Source organism: Oncorhynchus clarkii, chromosome 29 (genome assembly GCF_045791955.1).
Source record: "Oncorhynchus clarkii lewisi isolate Uvic-CL-2024 chromosome 29, UVic_Ocla_1.0, whole genome shotgun sequence".
In the NCBI taxonomy this organism is placed as follows: domain Eukaryota; kingdom Metazoa; phylum Chordata; class Actinopteri; order Salmoniformes; family Salmonidae; genus Oncorhynchus; species Oncorhynchus clarkii.
This window is the reverse complement of record NC_092175.1, coordinates 1,672,426-1,695,038: the sequence shown is the minus strand read 5'-3', so window position 1 is coordinate 1,695,038 and position 22,613 is coordinate 1,672,426. Positions and strand designations below refer to the sequence as shown.

The following is a 22,613-nucleotide window of genomic DNA, read 5'->3' as shown; positions in this document are numbered from 1 at the left end:
ATTGCCAGTGTAACAGTATAGCTTCTGTCCCTCTCCTCACTCCTACCTGGGCTCGAACCAGGAACACAACGACAACAGCCACCATCGAAGCAGCGTTACCCATGCAGAGCAAGGGGAACAACTACTCCAAGTCTCAGAGCGAGTGACGTTTGAAACGCTATTAGCGCGCACCCCTCTAACTAGCTAGCCATTTCACATCACATCGTTACACCAGCCTAATCTCGGGAGTTGATAGGCTTGAAGTCATAAACAGCAGAGCTGCTGGTGCCTACCATCGCTCAGTCAGACTGCTCTATCAAATCATAGACTTAATTATAACATAATAACACACAGAAATGCGAGCCTTAGGTCATTAATATGGTCGAATCCGGAAACTATAATCTCGAAAACAAGACGTTTATTCTTTCAGTGAAATACGGAACCGTTCCATATTTTATCTAACGGGTGGCATCCATCAGTCTAAATAATCCTGTTACATTGCACAACCTTCAATGTTATGTCATAATTACGTAAAATTCTGGCAAATTAGGCGGCCCAAACTGTACATATACCCTGACTCTGCGTGCAATGAACGCAAGAGAAGTGGCACAATTTCACCTGGTTAATATTGCCTGCTAACCTGGATTTCTTTTAGCTAAATATGCAGGTTTAAAAATATATACCTTGGGGCAAAAAATAATTTAGTCTGCCACCAATTGTGCAAGTTCTCCCACTTAAAAAGATGAGAGAGGCCTGTAATTTTCATCATAGGTACCACTTCAACTATGACAGACAAAATTAGAAGAAAAAAATCCAGAGAATCACATTGTAGGATTTTTAATTAATTTATTTGCAAATTATGGTGGAAAATAAGTATTTGGTCAATAACAAAAGTTTCTCAATACTTTGTTATATACCCTTTGTTGGCAATGACAGAGGTCAAACGTTTTCTGTAAGTCTTCACAAGGTTCACACACACTGTTGCTGGTATTTTGGCCCATTCCTCCATTAAGATCTCCTCTAGAGCATTGATGTTTTGAGGCTGTTGCTGGGCAACACAGACTTTCAACTCCCTCCAAAGATTTTCTATGGGGTTGAGATCTGGAGACTGGCTAGGCCACTCCAGGACCTTGAAATGCTTCTTACGAAGCCACTCCTTCGTTGCCCGGGCGGTGTGTTTGGGATCATTGTCATGCTGAAAGACCCAGCCACGTTTCATCTTCAATGCCCTTGCTGATGGAAGGAGGTTTTCACTCCAAATTTCACGATACATGGCCCCATTCATTCTTTCCTTTACACGGATCAGTCGTCCTGGTCCCTTTGCAGAAAAACAGCCCCAAAGCATGATGTTTCCACCCCCATGCTTCACAGTAGGTATGGTGTTCTTTGGATGCAACTCAGCATTCTTTGTCCTCCAAACACGAAAAAAAAGTTATATTTTGGTTTCATCTGACCATATGACATTCTCCCATTCTTCTTCTGTATCATCCAAATGCTCTCTAGCAAACTTCAGACGGGCCTGGACATGTACTGGCAAGGGGGGACTGCAGGATTTGAGTCCCTGGCGGCGTAGTGTGTTACTGATGGTAGGCTTTGTTACTTTGGTCCCAGCTCTCTGCAGGTCATTCACTAGGCCCCCCGTGTGGTTCTGGGATTTTTGCTCACCGTTCTTGTGATAATTTTGACCCCAGGGGGGTGAGATCTTGCGTGGAGCCCCAGATCGAGGGAGATTATCAGTGGTCTTGAATGTCTTCCATTTCCTAATAATTGCTCCCACAGTTGATTTATTCAAACCAAGCTGCTTACCTATTGCAGATTCAGTCTTCCCAGCCTGGTGCAGGTCTACAATTTTGTTTCTGGTGTCCTTTGACAGCTCTTTGGTCTTGGCCATAGTGGAGTTTGGAGTGTGACTGTTTGAGGTTGTGCACAGGTGCCATTAATACAGGTAACGAGTGGAGGACAGATGAGCCTTTAAAGAAGAAGTTACAGGTCTGTCAGAGCCAGAAATCTTGCTTGTTTGTAGGTGACCAAATACTTATTTTCCACCATAATTTGCAAATAAATTAATAAAAAATCCTACAATGTGATTTTCTGGATTTTGTTTCTCATTTTGTCTGTCATAGTTGAAATGTATAGTCTGTGTATTGATTTTAAGATAGGCATACGTTGGAGCAACGACAGTCCTTTTTCGCGAATGCGCACTGCATCAATTATATGCAACGCAGGACACGCTAGATAAACTAGTAATATCATCAACCATGTGTAGTTATATCTAGTGATTATGATTGATTAAGTTTAATGCTAGCTAGCAACTTACCTTGGCTTCTTACTGCATTCGCGCAACAGGCGTAGGACTAGTTAACCGTAAGGTTGCAAGATTGAATCCCTGAGCTGACAAGGTAAAAATCTGTCGTTCTGCCCCTGAACAAGGCAGTTAACCCACCGTTCCTAGGCCGTCATTGAAAATAACTGACTTGCCTAATTAAATAAAGATTAAATTAAGGTGTAAAAAAATAAAGAAAAAAACCCAGGCAAAATTGGCGTCCAAAATTACCGATTTCCGATTGTTATGAAAACTTGAAATCGGACCTAATTAATCGGCCATTCCAATTAATCGGTCGACCTCTAGTCAATAAGGTAACATATCGATTACAACTCCCCATCTACTATCGTATCTCACCGTCTTTTCAGCCCGGGGGTTCTTGGTTCCTTGGCTGGTGCCATCCCCCACGACACCCCTCCCCTGGACATCAATAGGACCCCTGCCTATGCCGTCAGTTCCTTCCTTGACTCCCAGCGTCGTGGGGGTCGGTAGCTGGTAAATTCACTCTGGCTATCTACTCCGATTTCAGACCACTGGTAAGATAGTCTAGCTAGCTACATTTTCAGATATTACACGTTTTTAATTTTGACATAGTCTTTTCATTTCAAGTTAAAGTGTACTGTTAGCTAGCTAGCTGACGAAAGCTGGCTGTCTCGCTAGTTAACATTACGTTTATGATCTTATTATTCATATCTCAGAGCCATTTGCTTGGCTAGTTATAGCCTAATGTTAGCAAGCTAACATTGAACCTGGTTGGGTAGCTACCTGCAGATTCATGTAGGGTAGTAACGTCATGGGTTGGGATTATGGTTCATTGTTTAGCTAGCTATGTCTTAACAAAAGACTCCAATATGCAAGTAACCATTTCGGGTGCATTCATAAATTCAGTCTGGCCATCTGCTCTCGTCTGAGTGTGCTAGAGAGCAGAATAACTGATGAATTTACAAACGCTCAACACACATTGAATATGGCTGGTGTCAGTAAAAGACTCTGGTCTCCACTATTCAACTATATTTTAAACTGGACAGAGTGAACGGGGTGACTAGGGAAATGCGCAGATACATGTTGTGTAAGGTACTGTAAAACCTAAAAACGAATTATTGGCCGTCGTCTCAGCGAATGCTTGAAATAGCTGATAAGAACCTTGATAGTGCTGCTGCAAGTGTTATATGTTTTTTAAAAAAAAAATAATTTTAAATGTTTTTATTTAGTTTTTGAGTACGTGTGCGTATGTATGTATGTATGTATGTATGTATGTATGTATGTATGTATGTATGTATGTATGTATATATATATATGTACCAAGAAAAATATATAGATTAAGAAAAATAAATGCTTTTATTTGACTTTATCATTCATTTTAATTGTATTTTTATTTTTTCAAAAGTATTATTATTTTTTTATTTTTTATTTTTTTTATTTTTTTTTAAGCCTGTCACATCTGTGAATGTGGAATGTGTTTTGTTGGTTGAATGAAAAACAAGAAAACTTAACTTCTTGAGAATACTTGACACGCAGACGTCCCAAGTATGCCCCTGGAAATGCAAATGCGCTACGCTAAATGCTAAATGTACTCGTTACAACTCAATCTTTGATCAAAATTCACAAGCAGGGTATTGAATTAAAGCTACACTCGTTGTGAACCTAGCCAGCAAGTCAGATTTTTAAAATGCTTTTCGGCGAAAGCATCAGAAGCTATTATCTGATAGCATGCACCCCCCAAAATGCCAGCTCGACACGTAAACAACAGATTTTGCGATAGCCGGCGCTACCCAAAACGCAGAAATAAAATATAAAACATTCATTACCTTAGACGAGCTTCTTTCTTGGCACTCCTATATGCCCCATAAACATCACTATTGGGTCTTTTTTTCGTTTAAATCGGTCCATATATACCCAAAATAGCTTTGTATGGAAGTTGTGTCATTCAGAAAAAATCATCGTTTTTAAACGCTGCGTAATTTTTTAAAATTAAAAAAGTCGACGATAAACTTTCACAAAACACTTCGAAATCCTTTTGTAATCCAACTTTAGGTATTAGTAAACGTTTATAATCTATCAAAATGATTACAGGGCGATGTCTCTTCAATAGGTCTTCACTTCAAAAACAATGCCATCTGATATCTCCCTCAACTGCATCCGGGTGAAGACTGGGAAAATGGAGTTCAGATAGAAGGATTTTCCAACAATTAATTCAATTGAAAATTAGGACAATGGCGCCATCGTGCGGAATTTGTATGAATTGCAGGCAGATTGCCATTAAATTCTGTTCTCTTTTAACAACTGGTGGAAGTGACTTATGGAAATTATTTTTTGCTTTCAGAGAGCAGTTTTTCTTGCGTTTTTCAATGAAACACACGATCTGTTATAGTCACAGCCATGATTTAACCAGTTTTATAAACTTCAGAGTGTTTTCTATCCACACATACTAATCATATGCATATACTATATTCCTGGCATGAGTAGCAGGACGCTGAAAAGTTGCGCGATTTTTAACAGAATTTTCGAAAAAGGAAGGGGTAGAAGTAAGAGGTTTTAATAAAACTTTAAATTGAAAAAAAAAAAGTAGGCAAACAAATGTAATTCAATTGTTGCCAGCAGCACAGTTACAGTCACCAACGCTCTGGATAACAAAAACAGCCTAACCATCTCTGCTAGGGTGAGACTGCTGGTGCCTGACTGCTGTTGTTAGGTCAGAACGCTTGGATCAACCCTACTCCTCGGCCAGAGCGTCCATTGTGCGCTGTGAATGCTCCGAGATTACGAATGCCCAGAGTCATTCTGGCACTCAAGATTGAATTTATGAACACATCCATAGAATAGTATTTAATCTTGAAATATTTGGTTGTTTAGTATATGGCCTCACATGTGAATCCTTAAAGAGATGGGTGGGGCTTTAGCTTAAGAGGGTGTGAACAATACTGAATACGTGTAGACAAAGAAGAGCTCTCCAGTAGGTTTCCCAAACATTCAAGGGCCATTTTCTCAAAAGTGAGGTTACAAGTTTATCAGCTTCCAAAGCAGAATTACTTTCCCATTGTTCCTCAACTGTAGTGTATGATATACCATTTTCTAGCTCTGAGTCTCTACTTTTATCCAATGTAAGAAACACAATTTCAAATTTTATTACATAAGATCGAGCCGGTTGGTTGAATTTGTGAATGGTGTGAGAGAGTTCACCTATTTGAAATCACTTGCTGCCCTTTCTCAGTTGAAGAGTATTTCCTTTGCAGTAGAAAAACATGAATAAAGTAGTTCTCAGTTGAAGAATATGTTTCAGAAACCACAGTCCTGATGAGTGTCACTGTGGGGTTGTCAACTCTGTGTTGACCTACTGTCTTTCCTGAGAGAGAAAATACAGAAACACTGTGGATGAACTTTGAACACACAGTTTGAACACACTGCGACTGACTGCAAATGGAACTCATCTAATTTAAGTGTCCATAAAAGAAGACTAATTTCTTCTAACTCAGTTTCTATTTCATTAGATTAGTGCAGTAACCTGGATGCTAGTTTGTTATCATGCAAAACTGTACAACAACACAGCCTAGTTTACTCTGCTGCTACCACAATTGTGTGACAGAGAGGCCTAGGCAAGCCCTACAGTGAGCACATTCACTAATAAGCTTATAAAGGGAGGGGAACTGGCCCTTTTGCACCAGAGCCAAATGGAGGAGTGTCTGGTTGGAGAGAGAGAGCGAAAGAATGAAAGTGAGAGGTAATGAAGAGAGCTTTGAGTGTCTTGCAAGCATCTTCAGGAAGTACAACAGAGTTGCAGCAGCATTTTATCTTGACACGCAGTCAACCTCCCTCTGCTGTGTTGCTTCCAGTCCCCTTCTGGGAGGTCTGTCATGGACCCTCTAGACCACACATTCGGGACCTCTGGCCTGTGCACCTGGACTCCTGTGCCTCCCGGCCAGGTCTTGGATCCTACAGGTAGGACCCCTTGTTGCCGGGTTGTTTTTATTGTGAAGTGCACTGTGCTCCTCTCTCGATCTAGTTAGTGATTGGATGCAGAGGAAATATATATATTTTGGGGGGCACATTTAGAAGTATTTAGTATTTAGAAATTCATGTTCATTGTCCATGTCGAATAAATTGAATACAGTCAGTTGAAGAAGTAGGGAGGCTTCTAAAATTGTACAGGGGTAATCGTGTTTCTGTGTCTCGAATTGGTGCTCTCTTTTTTAATACAATACACTTGGTGGTACCTTAAACTAGTGCTTGTCTCTTACAATAGTCTCTTTTAACATTCAGAATAGCTTCTGAAAGTCCCCATATCACTGCTGTTGTGATGGAGTCAGAGGCCTTATTCTAGCGACAGCATGAGCCTAGCGCTGCCAGATATGTCCTTGCTGTTCTGTTTATGTACCACATGTTGCTGCCAAAATGCTTTTCTCAGCTTCTCCACTTTCTAAGCTCTGGTATTGTACAGCTTAGTGAGGTGAGCTCTTAGGTAACACACTGTCCTAACAACCACTTACTACAGCACTTCATGACATTCAGGTAAACCATACAGAGCATTAAGGTACATTATGTTAGTGTGTTTATCGGCAGAGCATATCTGACTGTTTTTGTTCAAATGGCTTAGTGCAATGTTTCCCAATCCGGGTCCTGGAGACCCATAGGGGTGGACAATTTTGCTATTGCTCTTGCACAGGGCTCTCCAACCCTGTTCCTGGAGAGCTACCCTCCTGTAGGTTTTTACACCAACCACAGTTGTAACAAACCTGATTCAGCTTAGCAACTAGCTAATTATTAGAATCAGCTGCGCTAAAATAGGGTTGGAAAAAAACCTACAGGATGGTAGCTCGCCAGGAACAGGGTTGGAGAGCCATGCTCTAGCACTAAAACTATAACATTGTTCACATTGACAGTTTGAAGTGACTCTAATCCAATTTTCTTTGCATATCCGATTCCGATCTCTTCTTTTTCCTGCAGTCTGAACAGCCAAAAAGCATATGGAATCAGATATTTCAAGCCATAGCCTTTTACGGGTTTTTAGACTGTTATTTGGCATATCTTATTGCTTGAAAACTACTCTGACAGTTTGACAATAACTTGTGGTAGCTACGGCAGCTAACTAGCCTGTTAAAGCTGCAATATGTCACTTTTTCGGCAACATGACCATTGAATACCGCTATAATGCTTAGCATAATAGCCTGAATGATGTAGGCTGTATGATGCAATCAGATTAGATTGTCTTTTCCAGAGCGACGTTAGGGAATAGTGATGTGTAATGTGCTACCTTATACCAACTGCATAGGGATTGCAGTCACAACTTTATGGCATTGTTGGCATCATGTTGCAACTAACTGAGCAAACAGGGCAAAAAGTGTGTTTGATGATGCATTGTGAGCGGGCAAACTGAGCTTGTAAATACTGATAGTGCATGCTGATATACAGTACCAGTCAAAAGTTTGGACACACCTACTCATTCAATGGTTTTTCTTTATTTTTACATTGTAGAATAATAGTGAAGACATCAAAACTATGAAATAGCACAAATTAAATCATGTAGTAACCATAAAAGTGTTAAACAAATCAAAATATATATTATATTTGAGATTCTTCAAAGTAGCCACCCTTTCCCTTGATGACAGCTTTGCACACTCTTGGCATTCTCTCAACCAGCTTCACCTGGATTGCTTTTCCAACTGTCTTGAAGAATTTGGCTGCTTTTCCTTCACTCTGCTCTGCATCCCAAACCATCTCAATTGGGTTGAGGCCGTGTGATTGTGGAGGCCAGGTCTTCTGATGCAGCACTCCATCACTCTCCTTCTTGGTCAAATAGCCCTTACAAAATCTGGAGGTGTGTAGGGTCAAATGATAGTCCCCTAAGCGTAAACCAGATGGGATGGTGTACCACTACAGAATGCTGTGGTAGCCATGCTGGTTAAAAGTGCCTTGAATTCTAAATAAATCTGCAACCGAGTCACCAGCAAAGCACCTCCACACCATCACACCTCCTCCTCCATGCTTCACGAGGGGAACCACACATGCAGAGACCATCCGTTCACCAACTCTACGTCTCACAAAGACACAGTGGTTGGAAACAAAAATGTCACATTTGGACTCCTCAGACCAAAGGACCGATTTCCATGGTCTAATGTCCATTGCTCTTGTTTCTTGGCCCATGCAAGTCTCTTCTTCTTATTGGTGTCCTTTAGTAGTGGTTTCTTTGCAGCAATTTGACCATAAAGGCCTGATTCACTCAGTCTCCTCTGAACAGTTGATGTTGAGATGTGTCTGTTACTTGAACTCTGTGAAGCATTTATTTGGGCTGCAATTTCTTTCTTTTTTCTTTTATTTTTACCCCTTTTTCTCCCCAATTTCGTGGTATCCAATTGGTAGTTACATTCTTGTCCCATCGCTGCAACTCCCGTACGGACTCAGGAGAGGCGAAGGTCGAGAGCCGTGCTTACTCCAAAACACCACCCAGCCAAGCCGCACTGCTTCTTGACACAATGCCCGCTTAACCCGGAAGCCAGCCACACCAATGTGTTGGAGGAAACACCGTACCATATGCTTTTTGGCTGTTCAGACTGCAGGAAAAAGAAGAGATCGGAACCTGGCGTCCGTGTCAGTGTGAATGCGCCTGGCCTGCCACTGGAGTCGCTAGAGCGCAATGGGACAAGTACATCCCTGCCGGCCAAAACCTCCCCTAATCCGGACAACGCTGCTCCGCCCCATGGGTCTCCCGGTTGCAGACTGCTGTGACAGAGCCTGAACTCGAACCAGGATCTCTAGTGGCACAGCTCGCACTGCGATGCAGTGCCTTAGACCACTGCACCATTCAGGAGGCCCTGGGCTACAATTTCTGAGGCTGTTAACTCTAATGAACTTATCCTCTGCAGCAAAGGATGTTTTTTGCAAAGTTCTTGAAATTTTCTGGTTTGACTGACCTTCATGCCTTAAAGTAATGATGGACTGTCGTTTCTCTTTGCTTATTTAAGCTGTTCTTGCCTATAATATGGACTTTTACTAAATAGGGCTATCTTTTGTATACCTCCCCTACCTTGTCACAACACAACTGATTGGCTCAAACGCATTAAGAAGGACAGAAATTCCTCAAATTATCTTAACAATGCACACCTGTTAATTGAAATCTATTCCAGGTGACTACCTCATGAAGCTGGTTGAGAGAATGCCAAGCGTGTGCAAAGCTGTCATCAAGGTGGCTAGTTTGAAGAATCTCAAATATAAAATATTTTTTTTATATTTTACCTTTATTTAACCAGGTAGGCTAGTTGAGAACACCTTTATTTAACCAGGTAGGCCAGTTGAGAACAAGTTCTCATTTACAACTGTGACCTGGCCAAGACAAAGCAAAGCAGTGTGACAGAAACAACAACACAGAGTTACACATGGAATAAACAAACATACAGTCAATAACTGTTACGCTCGTCGTTGGAAGGAGTAGACCAAGGTGCAGCGTCTTTTACCCCCGCATCACCGGGGGCAAACTACCTGCCCTCCAGGACACCTACACCACCCGATGTCACAGGAAGGCCATAAAGATCATCAAGGACATCAACCACCCGAGCCACTGCCTGTTCACCCCGCTATCATCCAGAAGGCGAGGTCAGTACAGGTGCATCAAAGCTGGGACCGAGAGACTGAAAAACAGCTTCTATCTCAAGGCTATCAGACTGTTAAACAGCCACCACTAACATTGAGTGGCTGCTGCCAACACACTGACACTGACTCAACTCCAGCCACTTTAATAATGGGATTGATGGGAAATGATGTAAATATATCACTAGCCACTTTAAACAATGCTACCTTATATAATGTTACTTACCCTACATTATTCATCTCATAGGCATACGTATATACTGTACTCTATATCATCGACTGTATCCTTATGTAATACATGTATCACTAGCCACTTTAACTATGCCACTTTGTTTACATACTCATCTCATATGTATATACTGTACTCGATACAATCTACTGTATCTGCCTATGCTGCTCTGTACCATCACTCATTCATATATCCTTATGTACATATTCTTTATCCCCTCACACTGTGTACAAGACAGTAGTTTTGGAATTGTTAGTTAGATTACTTGTTGGTTATTACTGCATTGTCGGAACTAGAAGCACAAGCATTTCGCTACACTCGCATTAACATCTGCTAACCATGTGTATGTGACAAATAAAATTTGATTTGATTTGATTTGATTTGATTTGATTTGATGACACCGATAAAACAACAAATACAAAATGAAACACACAGTTCTGTTGGGCTGGAAAGCAACCGTACAAAAACAAGATCCCACAAACTAAGGTGAAAAAAAGGCTGCCTGAGTATGTTCCCCAATCAGAGACAACGATAGATAGCTGCCTCTGATTGGGAACCATACCAGGCCAAACAAAGAAATAGATAACCTAGATTGCACATCCTAGTCACACCCCAACCTAACCAAAATAGAGAATTAAAAGGATCTCTAAGGTCAGGGCGTGACAATAACAAAATAGAAAAGTCTATATACAGTGTGTGCAAATTAAGTAAGATTAGGAAGGTAAGGCAATAAATAGGCCATAATGGAGAAATAATTACAATTTAGCAGTTAAACACTGGAGTGATAGATGTGCAGAAGGTGAAAGTGCAAGTAGAGATACTGGGGTGCAAAGGAGCAACAACAAAAAAATAACAATATGGGGATGAGGTAGTTGGGTGGGCTATTTACAGATGGGCAATGTACAGATGCAATGATCTGTAAACTGCTCTGACAGCTGATGCTTAAAGTTAGTGAGGGAGATATGAGTCTCCAGCTTCAGTGATTTTTACAATTAGTTTCAGTCATTGGCAGCAGAGAACTGGAAGGAAAGGCGGTCAAAGGAGGACTTGGCTTTGGGGGTGACCAGTGAAATTTACCTGCTGGAGCGCGTGCTACGGGTGGGTGCTGCTATGGTGAGTAGTGAGTTGAGATAAGGCAGAGCTTTACCTAGCAAAGACTTATAGATGACCTGGAGCCAGTGGGTTTGGCGACGAATATGAAGCGAGGGCCAGCCAACGAGAGCATACAGGTCGCAGTGGTGGGTAGTATATGGGGCTTTGGTGACAAAACGGATGGCACTATGATAGACTACATCCAGTTTGCTGAGTAGAGTGTTGGTGGCTATTTTTTAAATGACATCGCCGAAGTCGAGGGTATGTTTGGCAACATGAGTGAAGGATGCTTTGTTGTGAAATAGGAAGCCGATTCTAGATTTAATTTTGGATTGGAGATGCTTGATGTGAGTCTGGAAGGAGAGTTTACAGTCTAACCAACACCTAGGTATTTGTAGCTGTCAGTCTAACCAACACCTAGGTATTTGTAGCTGTCCACGTATTCTAAGTCAGAACCATCAAGAGTAGTGATGCTGGATGGGCGGGCAGGTGCGGGCAGCGATCGGTTGAAGAGCATGCATTTAGTTTTACTAGCATTTAAGAGCAGTTGGATGCCACAGAAGGTGAGTTGTATGGCATTAAAGCTCGTCTGGAGGTTTGTTAACACAGTGTCCAAAGAAGGGCCCGATGTATACAGAATGGTGTTGTCTGCATAGAGGTGGTTCAGAGAATCACCAGCAGCAAGAGCGACATCATTGATGTGTAAGAGAAAAGATTCGGCCAGAGAATTGAACCCTGTGGCACCCGCATAGAGACTGACAGAGGTCCGGACAAAAGGCCCTCCGATTTGACACACTGAACTCTGTCTGAGAAGTAGTTGGTGAACCAGGTGAGGCAGTCATTTGAGAAACCAAAATCATTTTGATTTGTTTAACCATTTTTTGGTTACTACATGATTCCATATGTGTTATTTCATAGTTTTGATGTCTTCACTATTATTCTACAATGTAGAAAATAGTAAAAATAAAGAAAAACCCTGGAAAGAGTAGATGTGTCCAAACTTTTGACTGGTACTGTACCCATCTTTGAGAAGTAGGCTGTACAACTTCTAACTTAAGAACATTGACACAAAACACTTGTGACACCGATATGAAGCAAGACACAGGAGATGTCGTTGTTATACTTTTTATCTAATGGAATAACTATGTCATGTTGGCATTTATGTTTATAGAGCCTGGCCCTCTGCGTCACACAAAGAATGACGTACTGGAGAGAGCATGGTCATAGTAGAGACAGAGGACAATCGTAAGCATGAATACACACAGGCCTCATCAGCCCCAGGCCTCGATATAGGCCTCCTTGTGAAGTGGCCCACTTTGGCTGAATTGTCTTCAGGGATTGGATTGAAACAGATAAGGCCAATGATAATGTAGATAGGGGCCTGGTGTGGTATGGTTCCCCCATCATACAAGGGGAATCAAATCAAATGAAATGTTATTAGTCACATGTGCCGAATACAACAATGAAATGCTTTTTTACAAGCCCCTAACCAACAGTACAGTTAAAAAAATATGAATGAGAATAAGAAATTAAAGTAACAAGTACTTAAAGAGCAGCAGTAAAATAACAACAGCGAGACTATTTACAGGGGGTACCAGTACAGAGTCAATGTGGAGGCTATATACAGGGAGGTACCGGTACAGAGTCAATGTGGAGACTATATACAGGAGGTACCGGTACAGAGTCAATGTGGAGACTATATACAGGGGGTACCAGTACAGAGTCAATGTGGAGACTATATACAGGGGGTACCAGTACAGAGTCAATGTGGAGACTATTTACAGGGGGTACCAGTACAGAGTCAATGTGGAGGCTATATACAGGGGGTACCGGTACAGAGTCAATGTGGAGGCTATATACAGGGGGTACCGGTACAGAGTCAATGTGGAGACTATTTACAGGGGGTACCAGTACAGAGTCAATGTGGAGGCTATATACAGGGGGTACCAGTACAGAGTCAATGTGGAGGCTATCTACAGGGGGTACCAGTACAGAGTCAATGTGGAGGCTATCTACAGGGGGTACCAGTACAGAGTCAATGTGGAGGCTATATACAGGGGGTACCAGTACAGAGTCAATGTGGAGGCTATATACAGGGGGTACCGGTACAGAGTCAATGTGGAGGCTATATACAGGGGGTACCGGTATAGAGTCAATGTGGAGACTATATACAGGGGGTACCGGTACAGAGTCAATGTGGAGACTATTTACAGGGGGTACCAGTACAGAGTCAATGAGGAGGCTATGTACAGGGGGTACCGGTACAGAGTCAATGTGGAGACTATTTACAGGGGGTACCAGTACAGAGTCAATGTGGAGGCTATATACAGGGGGTACCAGTACAGAGTCAATGTGGAGACTATATACAGGGGGTACCAGTACAGAGTCAATGTGGAGACTATTTACAGGGGGTACCAGTACAGAGTCAATGTGGAGGCTATATACAGGGGGTACCAGTACAGAGTCAATGTGGAGGCTATATACAGGGGGTACCGGTACAGAGTCAATGTGGAGACTATATACAGGGGGTACCGGTACAGAGTCAATGTGGAGACTATTTACAGGGGGTACCGGTACAGAGTCAATGTGGAGGCTATATACAGGGGGTACCAGTACAGAGTCAATGTGGAGGCTATCTACAGGGGGTACCAGTACAGAGTCAATGTGGAGGCTATATACAGGGGGTACCAGTACAGAGTCAATGTGGAGGCTATATACAGGGGGTACCAGTACAGAGTCAATGTGGAGACTATATACAGGGGGTACCGGTACAGAGTCAATGTGGAGACTATTTACAGGGGGTACCAGTACAGAGTCAATGTGGAGGCTATATACAGGGGGTACCAGTACAGAGTCAATATGGAGGCTATCTACAGGGGGTACCAGTACAGAGTCAATGTGGAGGCTATATACAGGGGGTACCAGTACAGAGTCAATGTGGAGACTATATACAGGGGGTACCGGTACAGAGTCAATGTGGAGACTATTTACAGGGGGTACCAGTACAGAGTCAATGTGGAGGCTATATACAGGGGGTACCAGTACAGAGTCAATGTGGAGGCTATCTACAGGGGGTACCAGTACAGAGTCAATGTGGAGGCTATATACAGGGGGTACCAGTACAGAGTCAATGTGGAGACTATAAACAGGGGGTACCAGTACAGAGTCAATGTGGAGACTATATACAGGGGGTACCGGTACAGAGTCAATGTGGAGACTATAAACAGGGGGTACCAGTACAGAGTCAATGTGGAGGCTATATACAGGGGGTACCGGTACAGAGTCAATGTGGAGACTATATACAGGGGGTACCGGTACAGAGTCAATGTGGAGACTATAAACAGGGGGTACCGGTACAGAGTCAATGTGGAGACTATATACAGGGGGTACCAGTACAGAGTCAATGTGGAGACTATATACAGGGGGTACCAGTACAGAGTCAATGTGGAGACTATAAACAGGGGGTACCGGTACAGAGTCAATGTGGAGGCTATATACAGGGGTACCGGTACAGAGTCAATGTGGAGGCTATATACAGGGGGTACCAGTACAGAGTCAATGTGGAGACTATAAACAGGGGGTACCAGTACAGAGTCAATGTGGAGGCTATATACAGGGAGGTACCGGTACAGAGTCAATGTGGAGGCTTTATACAGGGGGTACCAGTACAGAGTCAATGTGGAGACTATATACAGGGGGTACCAGTACAGAGTCAATGTGGAGACTATTTACAGGGGGTACCAGTACAGAGTCAATGTGGAGGCTATATACAGGGGGTACCAGTACAGAGTCAATGTGGAGGCTATGTACAGGGGGTACCGGTACAGAGTCAATGTGGAGACTATTTACAGGGGGTACCAGTACAGAGTCAATGTGGAGGCTATATACAGGGGGTACCGGTACAGAGTCAATGTGGAGGCTGTCTACAGGGGGTACCAGTACAGAGTCAATGTGGAGGCTATATACAGGGGGAACCAGTACAGAGTCAATGTGGAGACTATATACAGGGGGTACCAGTACAGAGTTGATGTGGAGGCTATATACAGGGGGTACCGGTACAGAGTCAATGTGGAGACTATATACAGGGAGGTACCGGTAGAGAGTCAATGTGGAGACTATATACAGGGAGGTACCAGTACAGAGTCAATGTGGAGACTATATACAGGGAGGTACCGGTAGAGAGTCAATGTGGAGACTATATACAGGGAGGTACCAGTACAGAGTCAATGTGGAGACTATATACAGGGGGTACCGGTACAGAGTCAATGTGGAGACTATATACAGGGGGTATCGGTACAGAGTCAATGTGGAGGCTATATACAGGGGGTATCGGTACAGAGTCAATGTGGAGGCTATATACAGGGAGGTACCGGTAGAGAGTCAATGTGGAGACTATATACAGGGAGGTACCAGTACAGAGTCAATGTGGAGACTATATACAGGGAGGTACCGGTAGAGAGTCAATGTGGAGACTATATACAGGGGGTACCGGTACAGAGTCAATGTGGAGACTATATACAGGGGGTACCGGTACAGAGTCAATGTGGAGACTATATACAGGGGGTACCAGTACAGAGTCAATGTGGAGACTATATACAGGGGGTACCGGTACAGAGTCAATGTGGAGACTATATACAGGGGGTACCGGTACAGAGTCAATGTGGAGACTATATACAGGGGGTACCGGTACAGAGTCAATGTGGAGACTATATACAGGGGGTACCAGTACAGAGTCAATGTGGAGACTATATACAGGGGGTACTGGTACAGAGTCAATATGTGGGGTACCGGTTAGTCGAGGTAATATGTACATGTAGGTAGAGTTAATAAAGTGACTATGCATAGATAATAACAGAGTAGCAGCGGCGTAAAAGAGGGGTGGGGGGGGGGGGACAATGCAAATACTCTGGGTAGCCCTTTGATTAGCTGTTTAGGAGTCTTATGGCTTGGGGGTAGAAGCTGTTTATAAGCCACTTGGACATAGACTTGGCGCTCCGGTACCGCTTGCCGTGTGGTAGCAGAGAGAGCAGTCTATGACTAGGGTGGCTGGAGTCTTTGACCATTTTTTTGACCATTGCGGTATGTGGTAAGTGTCCATAACGTTTATTTTAAGATATAAACTGAACACTATGAAAATACAAAACAATAACCGTGAACATGAACGAAAACCGAAACAGTACCGTGTGGCAACAAACACTCACACGGAAACAAACACCCACAACTCAAAAGTGAAAACCAGGCTACCTTAGTATGATTCTCAATCAGAGACAACTAACGACACCTGCCTCTGATTGAGAACCATACTAGGTCAAACAAAGAAATAGATAACCTAGATTGCACACCCACAAAACCCCAACATAGAAAAACAAACAGACTGCCCACCCCAACTCACACCCTGACCATACTAAATAAAAGACAAAACAAAGGAAATAAAGGTCAGAACGTGACAAAAAAACCAAAGTCTGTCACTTTTCCAGTGATTTCAATTCATTAAATACCTTGTGATTCGAGAAAAGGACTTGGAAATATTGAATTTTCCAATTGTTTTACCTGAACATAAACCAAATACAAAGGCCTCATTAGCCTACTCTGTTGTTTATGTTTTTGTCATGGAGGGCACGTTGCTTCAAAACATTTAAATAAAATGCACGCTGCTATCCTGGAATGGCATTCTTCTGAGTACCGCTGAAAATTGCTATTTGCATGACATATGAAAAATGTAATGCCATATATTGCATTTGCTTTAGGCCTATTTTTTTTTTTTTTTTTTTTTGAGGTGACCCCATAGAATTATGAATTAGAATACTTCATTTATTTAATAGGATCTCTATGGGTGACACTTTGCTATCTCAATAATTTGTTGATGTTGAAGTCTATCCAACTCGCAGATTAGAGATACAGTTTCTTTTGTAATCCGTTACTCCCCATCCCTGGTTATTGTATCTTGAGTAAACCATTAGGCAACTGTCACTGGAGTAGAGAGGATTAGGCAGAAGACAGCCACAGGTTTAGAACTACTGCATTTATTTAAGCACCATAGATCAAAGCAGGACTAAACCCAAACGCTGTTGTGCTCAAAATATATATTCATAAACAAAAAGGCACAGGGCGAACCCAAGGTGCAAAATATAAATTAATCAGGAAATAGGAGCGATTCCTCTCAAGAAAACAAGTAACATTCACAAAGACAAATGGCAGGAGTATATATACAGTGATAGAGTGGGGATTGGAACCAGGTGTGTGTAATGATGACGAGACAAGTCCGGTTGATGAGTGAAGGGAGTTTGCCAGCAGTTGGTTCGGGAGCAGCTGGAAAGCCGGCGATGCTCAACGCCTGAGCTGGACAGGAGGGGGAGCCAAAGCGAAGGATGGTGTGACAGCAATTCACCTGTGTTTGTCTGTCAGGAAATTGTACACTCTTCTCCAATAGTCAGTATCCTGACCCATGTTGCTTATTATCACACTATAGTTCTACAGAGGCTATAATCAGGTTGTTCAATATGTAACTTTTACCTCTGGGTAAATGTAAAAAATGTATCCAGAAATATTTCCCATAAATTAAAAATTAAAAAGGGGCTCACCAATGAGCAAAACCATGTATTCTCAGCTTAAAATGAAAGATTGTGAATGTAAACACCTCTCCTCTAACCTTCCATCTCTGTCTCTCTCTCTTCGTAGGTTCGACGTGGATAATGACTCGTCGTCAGGGCTTATCCCGCTGGACCCCATGGTCAGCCCGGGGTCAGGGCTCATCCTGCAGGCCAACTTTGTCCACAGCCTGCGGAGAGAGTCCTTCCTCTACCGGTCACACTCGGACTACGACCTTTCACCCAGGTCCATGTCCAGAAAATCCTCCATCAACAGAGACATGTGAGAGCAAATCCTACACATCTCTTGTACTTCATCTCTTCTGTGTCTCCCTCTGCTTACCTCTGTTGGTTGTGACTTTCTTTCTGTAATAATACAAATTATAGATGTAGAATCTTCAGTTGATCACCCATTCCTGCAATGCAGGCAATTTAAAACATGTAGTGTATTTGAGGTTCTGAAATGTGTCATTTCCACTATGAAATGTCAGACTTGATTTTGCCTTACCAGAAATGTATCAACCCGTACAGAAATGTCCATTAATTATAATCCATATAATAATTCACAATCCCCGTTGCTGTAGGATTATTATTCTGCTGTAGCAAACTGGCTGAAATTAAGATCCTACATCTGTACAACTGCGTTTAGTTGGGTCATTTATTATGTCTAGCTAACCAGCTAAATGGTTAAAACAAGCACGTGTTCCCACCAGAAGAGGCATTTAGTTATGTTATGGGAAGTCAAATAGTGGTCTTTCACAGTGATTGAAATTATATGACTGAGGTGCCCCCCAAACATGACTCAATTGTTAAGTTCCATTTTGTCTCCCAGAGAGTTTGTTGAGGTCAGGTCGGGCCGAACGTGAAGTTAGGATAGGGCCCCTAGGAAAAGATCCAGTACTAAACTGCCCTGCAGTAATCAGTGGGCCCCTGTTATTCAGCTGCCGCAATTGTAAATCACACATCGGCCTGCCAATATGTACCCTGTCGCTGAATTTAATTCAAATGCCTCCCAACGAATCCCTCCCAAGTTTCAAATATTTGCATCAAGCTATTATTAAATCGATAAAAATAATGCTACTTGAAATGGGACTTTTCTGTCCTGGAATCTGGGCTAGTGACTGTCATCTCAAGTAGTAAATCTTATGCTAGTCTTTTTCCCCCTGCTACAAATGTTTGACTCTTTTCCCAGGGAAATATCATGAGTCTGTTCGCACTAGTCATCAAGGTATTTAAACAGACATTACAGACCAGGGCACCAGGCCCTCTCTCTTTTACACAGCATGACGCCGCACTACATCAGTTATTGCTATAAACCGCCCTGTGCACGCCTGCTGGAGTCATCATATACTTTTAACTCAGTCACTCATCCTGGCCTACTTCAGTAAGAGGACTTCTGATGGAGCCCCTAGAGCAGGAGTTAATTCAAAACCTTTTGTTCTGCTTTAGAATTAGAGACCAGATTGGTAAAATGTTGCCAATGAATCAATCAATGGATCAATTAGCTCAGTTGGTAGGTAATTAGTAGAGACAGGTGTGGTGCCTGGTTGGAACTCAACCTTCCAGTACCTAAGGCACTCAGGACCAGGGTTGCCTACACCTATCATTCTATCGCTCCGGATACAATAGGAATCCTCCATTCCATCTCCTCCTCCTGCTCATCATCCTCTCGCTCTCTATCCATCTGCCCTATAGTTACATACCAGATCACTGTCCTCAATGTTTTCCTATCTCTGTTTTGAGATCCTCACAACAGGAGGATCAAACAGGGACTGAAGTCACCCTGGCTTGTGTCTAGATATAGGATACATACAGTATATGTCTGTCTTAACCTCCCACAAATCAAACTCTATTTGCCACATGCGCCGAATACTGCAAGTGTAGACTTTACCGTGAAATGCTTACTTACAAGCCCTTAACCAACAGTGTAGACTTTACTGTGAAATGCTTACTTACAAGCCCTTAACCAACAGTGTAGACTTTACCGTGAAATGCTTACTTACAAGCCCTTAACCAACAGTGTAGACTTTACTGTGAAATGCTTACTGAAAAGCCCTTAACCAACAGTGTAGACTTCACTGTGAAATGCTTACTTACAAGCCCTTAACCAACAGTGTAGACTTTACCGTGAAATGCTTTACTGAAAAGCCCTTAACCAACAGTGTAGACTTTACCGTGAAATGCTTACTTACAAGCCCTTAACCAACAGTGTAGACTTTACCGTGAAATGCTTACTTACAAGCCCTTAACCAACAGTGTAGACTTTACCGTGAAATGCTTACTTACAAGCCCTTAACCAACAGTGTAGACTTTACCGTGAAATGCTTACTTACAAGCCCTTAACCAACAGTGTAGACTTTACTGTGAAATGCTTACTTACAAGCCCTTAACCAACAGTGTAGACTTTACTGTGAAATGCTTACTGAAAAGCCCTTAACCAACAGTGTAGACTTTACTGTGAAATGCTTTACTGAAAAGCCCTTAACCAACAGTGTAGACTTTACTGTGAAATGCTTACTGAAAAGCCCTTAACCAACAGTGTAGACTTTACTGTGAAATGCTTACTGAAAAGCCCTTAACCAACAGTGTAGACTTTACTGTGAAATGCTTACTGAAAAGCCCTTAACCAACAGTGTAGACTTTACTGTGAAATGCTTTACTGAAAAGCCCTTAACCAACAGTGTAGACTTTACTGTGAAATGCTTACTTACAAGCCCTTAACCAACAGTGTAGACTTTACCGTGAAATGCTTACTGAAAAGCCCTTAACCAACAGTGTAGACTTTACTGTGAAATGCTTTACTTACAAGCCCTTAACCAACAGTGTAGACTTTAATGTGAAATGCTTACTGAAAAGCCCTTAACCAACAGTGTAGACTTTACTGTGAAATGCTTACTGAAAAGCCCTTAACCAACAGTGTAGACTTTACTGTGAAATGCTTACTGAAAAGCCCTTAACCAACAGTGTAGACTTTACTGTGAAATGCTTTACTGAAAAGCCCTTAACCAACAGTGTAGACTTTACTGTGAAATGCTTTACTTACAAGCCCTTAACCAACAGTGTAGACTTTACTGTGAAATGCTTACTGAAAAGCCCTTAACCAACAGCGTAGACTTTACTGTGAAATGCTTACTGAAAAGCCCTTAACCAACAGTGTAGACTTTACTGTGAAATGCTTACTGAAAAGCCCTTAACCAACAGTGTAGACTTTACCGTGAAATGCTTTACTGAAAAGCCCTTAACCAACAGTGTAGACTTTACTGTGAAATGCTTACTGAAAAGCCCTTAACCAACAGCGTAGACTTTACTGTGAAATGCTTTCTGAAAAGCCCTTAACCAACAGTGTAGACTTTACTGTGAAATGCTTACTGAAAAGCCCTTAACCAACAGTGTAGACTTTACCGTGAAATGCTTTACTGAAAAGCCCTTAACCAACAGTGTAGACTTTACTGTGAAATGCTTTACTGAAAAGCCCTTAACCAACAGTGTAGACTTTACTGTGAAATGCTTACTGAAAAGCCCTTAACCAACAGTGTAGACTTTACTGTGAAATGCTTACTGAAAAGCCCTTAACCAACAGTGTAGACTTTACTGTGAAATGCTTACTGAAAAGCCCTTAACCAACAGCGTAGACTTTACTGTGAAATGCTTATTGAAAAGCCCTTAACCAACAGTGTAGACTTTACTGTGAAATGCTTACTGAAAAGCCCTTAACCAACAGTGTAGACTTTACCGTGAAATGCTTTACTGAAAAGCCCTTAACCAACAGTGTAGACTTTACTGTGAAATGCTTACTGAAAAGCCCTTAACCAACAGTGTAGACTTTACTGTGAAATGCTTACTGAAAAGCCCTTAACCAACAGTGTAGACTTTACTGTGAAATGCTTACTGAAAAGCCCTTAACCAACAGCGTAGACTTTACTGTGAAATGCTTACTGAAAAGCCCTTAACCAACAGTGTAGACTTTACTGTGAAATGCTTACTGAAAAGCCCTTAACCAACAGTGTAGACTTTACCGTGAAATGCTTTACTGAAAAGCCCTTAACCAACAGTGTAGACTTTACCGTGAAATGCTTTACTGAAAAGCCCTTAACCAACAGTGTAGACTTTACCGTGAAATGCTTTACTGAAAAGCCCTTAACCAACAGTGTAGACTTTACCGTGAAATGCTTTACTGAAAAGCCCTTAACCAACAGTGCAGTTCAAGGAAAATAAAATATTTACCAAATAAAAAGTAATAATAAAAAGGAACCGCACAGTCCTGCTTTCAATGTTGCCTTCTGTTTTGCAGTTCTTTCCACATGAGGATGCAAATTGGCTATTTATGTAACTGCATTCCCTTTGAACAAGGTAACAGAGTACAAGCTAGGCTCCATCTACCTGACTCCTGTGCTGCACCAAGGTCTAACTGGTGTTTAACTGACCTTATTTAAGACCATCTGAATGGAAAGTAATTCATTTGCCAGTGGACAAAACTTTGTGTCTGGTGATAAGGGTAACTGGTGGCACTCTGAAAACCGTAACGACTAGGGCTCAGTGTCCTTGATTTTGTGTCTGGTGATAAGGGTAACTGGTGGCACTCTGAAAACCGTAACGACTAGGGCTCAGTGTCCTTGATTTTGTGTCTGGTGATAAGGGTAACGGGTGGCACTCTGAAAACCGTAGCGACTATGGCTCAGTGTCCTTGATTTTGTGTCTGGTGATAAGGGTAACTGGTGGCACTCTGAAAACCGTAGCGACTATGGCTCAGTGTCCTTGATTTTGTGTCTGGTGATAAGGGTAACTGGTGGCACTCTGAAAACCGTAGCGACTATGCCTCAGTGTC

The 22,613-nt window shown here is 42.2% G+C and overlaps 1 protein-coding gene across 1 annotated transcript in view; it reads left to right on the top strand.

Moving 5' to 3' along the window:
• Positions 1-6,169: 6,169 nt before the first annotated feature.
• The window catches only part of LOC139387925 (3',5'-cyclic-AMP phosphodiesterase 4D-like), a 65,231-nt gene continuing 48,787 nt past the window's right edge, over positions 6,170-22,613 (top strand). The window contains exons 1-2 of the mRNA XM_071134309.1: positions 6,170-6,238; positions 17,880-18,071. Of these exons, the coding sequence (XP_070990410.1) occupies positions 17,929-18,071 (143 nt within the window). The 5' untranslated portion in view covers positions 6,170-6,238; positions 17,880-17,928. The remainder of the gene's footprint in view (positions 6,239-17,879; positions 18,072-22,613) is intronic.